A 3,706-nucleotide genomic window follows, 5' to 3' on the forward strand; every position below is an offset into this window, starting at 1 on the left:
GTCTTGCCATAGACCATAGATGGTTCATTGGCAATCTCATCCTTGGATAGGGGTGTACGATCATATGAATGATTATAAGGAGGGGGTACACGATCATATCCTAAACCCTTAGACTGATTTCGTTTAAATTGCATGCAATGATCAATCATGGTGTTAACTATTTCGCTTGATCCATCAAATTTTTGAAAAGCAAAGTTTGCAAAATCAAACCCCCCTTTTAATGCATCAAGCTTAGCAATTAACTCATCATTTTGTCTTTTAACATAATCATACAATTCACATTTTTCACTGTATTCTGTTTGAATCCTTTTGAAATCTTTTATTTTGGTTTCTAACTGGGCCTTAAGTGGTTTTTTCCTTTCTAAGTAGGTAGCCCTCATATCTAAGGTCCTCTACTTCTCTACGTAGCAATTGGATTTCATCATGAAGAGCTTTCACATATTCTTTACATGCATGAGAATAGGATGGTAGGTTTACCTCACTTTTCTTGGGCTCGGAAGAAGAAGACACCATTAGGGCAAACTGTAGCTCCATCATTTCAGCTTCGGGATCCACATCATTATTCTTCAAGGCAGCATCATCAATCTGGGCTAGATGAGCATTTTCTAGCCCTGAGATATTCAAAGCTTGGATCTGGTCCTCGCAGTCAAATGATTGAGCGACCATAGCAATCTCACCACTAGTTGCAGCACCTGAACGGTTGTTTCCTACTGCTACCATTTGCCTGTTGTTGTTGACCCTACGATCTGGATTAGGGAAATCACGAGCGAAATGACCCGGCTCGTGGCAGTTGTAACATCTCAGCATGCTTTTGTTAAATCCCACCTTCTTGTCAGCATTCATGGCCTAGTTGCTCTTTCCTGTCTTCTTAGCAAACTGCTTGGCCCTGAAAACAGCCATTGCAATCTGCCATGTAATGTCCATTTCTTTTACATCTTCAGGATGAATCTGATCCAAATCAGCAAATGACAGATGAGGTGAAAGATCTCCGGCTAAAAAAGCATTGTAGCAGTTAACTAGCCCAGTGGCTAGGGCCATATTTTCATCAGATTCTTTAGGGTTTGAGGAAGAAGCTACAGCTGGCATATTTGGAGTAGGGACAGCTTGTGGAGCGACAAATGGTTGAGTTTGGTGGTGATGGATGGATGATGCAGCAGCGAAGGTCTGAATCTGAGGTTGTTGAGCTGCAAATGCTTGACCTGAGTATGACATGATTGATGAGAGAGCATTGTTGGATGAAATTCCAAGATTTGCAATAGAGTATGAGTTCACATGATTAATTTCTCTCTGTTTGTCATCAATGTCACAAGCTTTGATGATCGCCATGATTTCAGCAAGAGTGAGGCGATTTAAATCCTTAGTTTTCTTAATCACAACAACATTCATATCCCATGATCAAGGAAGAGCATTCAGAAGCTTCTTGTTGATCTCATATTTGGTCAAGAAAATCCCCGCTATATTCATGTTAGTTGTGAGAGCTGTGAATCGCTGCAGCTGAGCCTCAAGAGTCTCTCCTAGTACGTAGTTGAACATATTGAATTTTTGTCTCAACATGTCCTGCCGACTCTCCTTCATATTTTCATTGCCCTCATAGACTTCAATTAGGGCTTCCCACAGATCTTTAGCTGAAGTGTACTCACGAAAACCTTGAGCAATGTCAGGACATAATGCCATGGTTAAAGCGGCTAAATCCCTTTCCTGGTCCTCAACCTTTTCAAACTCCTCATCAGTGTAGTTTTCAACAGCCTTGTCAATCACTTGGCCTCCAACTTTCATAGTGATCCTAACAGGGCCTCTAAGAATGCTTCTCCAGATTTTAAAGTCTTTCATCTTAATGTATTTTTCAATTCTATACTTCCACTCGGGAAAACCATCAGCAGACATTAATCTCGGAATATGCGTAGTAGTGCCCATGACAACATCAAGTTCGTGAAAATGATTTTGACTTTGAGAATCCATTTAAAACTAAAGCAATCAAAAGTCGCAAATGTGTTTACGGTTGACAGTAATTTAAAATCAGATGATTATGACCGTAAACAGTGTTTACGGTTGATGAATTTGCGACCGTAAACTAGGTTTACGGTTTGTGAGTTTACGGTTCTTGCTTTTATTGTCCTTCGATTCCTAAAGCCTTTGTTTACGGTTTTTGTATATTCAAAGATTCCGGTTGTTGAGGATCTTGAGTTTAGAACCATAAAAGGTGTTTACGGTTGGCAGTAAACTCCCAGAAATCTCTTAAACACACGATTTTGCAATAGATTCATATCCTTTAACCACTTAGAATACCAAAACCAATGATCGAACAATAAAAATATCAATTTTAAGCACCCAAATCTCGATTGAATGAAGCTTGACACCGGTTACTGATCTAATACCAATTATAAGGTCCAAATAAGGATCTTTACCAGCAATCAAGAAATAAACAATCACAGAATAAGAACAAGATGAAAAGAAATCAAGCTTTCACACGATTATATTCAATAAATCGTCAGGTAAAAATCGATGGACTGCTCTGTAAACTCTAAAGCATCAACAACTACAACAGACCTACTCTTCCACTATTTATACTAAACTGGACACCGACTTAAGTTTGTGACCATAAACAGAGTTTACGGCCGTAAACGTGTTTACGGCCGTAACATCTGTTTATGGTCATGAACACTCAAAAAGGTCAACATGCAATAAACATCTCAAAAGTAGTGTTACAGACTCATGCCAAACAAAATACACTGAAAGCCTAGACCAAACCATTAACTGGACTCTTCATTAGCGTACTCATGTGCGTGAAATTGAAGCAAATCCACCTATACGATGGGCGTACCAGAGGGTACGTTGGGCGTACTAGGCACAAAATGAAAACACTAAATGAGGAGGTGTCTCTACATAAAGAATAAGGTGGCCTCGCTTCTGGCCACCATTTCCACAACCTAACCCTCTCAAACCCTAATTTCCATCCATTGATCTTGAGAGACCATTTGTGAGCTTATAAGTGTTCTTGTGGGATTTTTGGAGTGAAGAAGGAGCATGGAAGAGAATAGAGTTGGAGTCCAGGCTTTGGATTTGAGATTTTCTGTGGTAGGAGCATCATTTGAAGGTATAAAGCTCAAAGTTTTCCACTCCTTTTTTATTTGTGCATATTATGGGCCATTTTAGGGTTTTGGTCCCAAAGCTTGAAGATTTATGATTTTTTGAACACCAGAGCCTAATATTTTTCCTTTTGAGTGTTTCTTGTGGAGATGATCCATAAAAATGAGGTCTTAGACGTGAGAACCACCTCATGCATGAGATATGAGCATTTTTTTAGAATAAAGAGAGAGAGTTTTGTGTTTGGGATTTCCTCAACCATGCAAAGGCTTAAAGTCATGAACTTTATGGAGTATGAGCCTTTAGGGAATCCGGATATGAGGATATGGCTATGGTCTTAACGGGTTAAGACCAAGAGAGTGGATTAAGCAAAATTGGGTGTATGCCCAGTGTAATTCCAGTACGCCATACGTACTGGGTTGATGTCCCCGATCAGAGTTTGTGTATGCTTGTGTACGATGAGCGTACCAAGGGAGATACACCCCGCGTAACCTCACTGTGGACTTTTTGGGCTAAGTCTCATATTGGGCCTTACGTATTAGGCCTGGAGTTTGGGTTTGTTGTACTAGATATTTGGACCAAATGAATATATATATATATATATATATATATATATATATAT

General features: G+C 39.5%; 1 protein-coding gene across 1 annotated transcript; it reads right to left on the reverse strand.

The window, feature by feature from the left end:
- Window positions 1-1,395: 1,395 nt before the first annotated feature.
- LOC128125962 (uncharacterized) lies at window positions 1,396-1,776 on the reverse strand. Its single transcript, XM_052763624.1, has one exon. The coding sequence runs from the start codon at window positions 1,774-1,776 to the stop codon at window positions 1,396-1,398; it is 381 nt and encodes a 126-aa protein (XP_052619584.1).
- Between the last annotated feature and the right edge of the window lie 1,930 nt (window positions 1,777-3,706).

The sequence above is a fragment of the Lactuca sativa genome, chromosome 5 (genome assembly GCF_002870075.4).
Source record: "Lactuca sativa cultivar Salinas chromosome 5, Lsat_Salinas_v11, whole genome shotgun sequence".
Classification (NCBI taxonomy): Eukaryota; Viridiplantae; Streptophyta; class Magnoliopsida; order Asterales; family Asteraceae; genus Lactuca; species Lactuca sativa.

Bases quoted from the DNA above. Each gene is read 5' to 3' on its own strand.
- LOC128125962 (XM_052763624.1), bottom strand. From the start codon at position 1,776: ATGAAAGTTGGAGGCCAAGTGATTGACAAGGCTGTTGAAAACTACACT.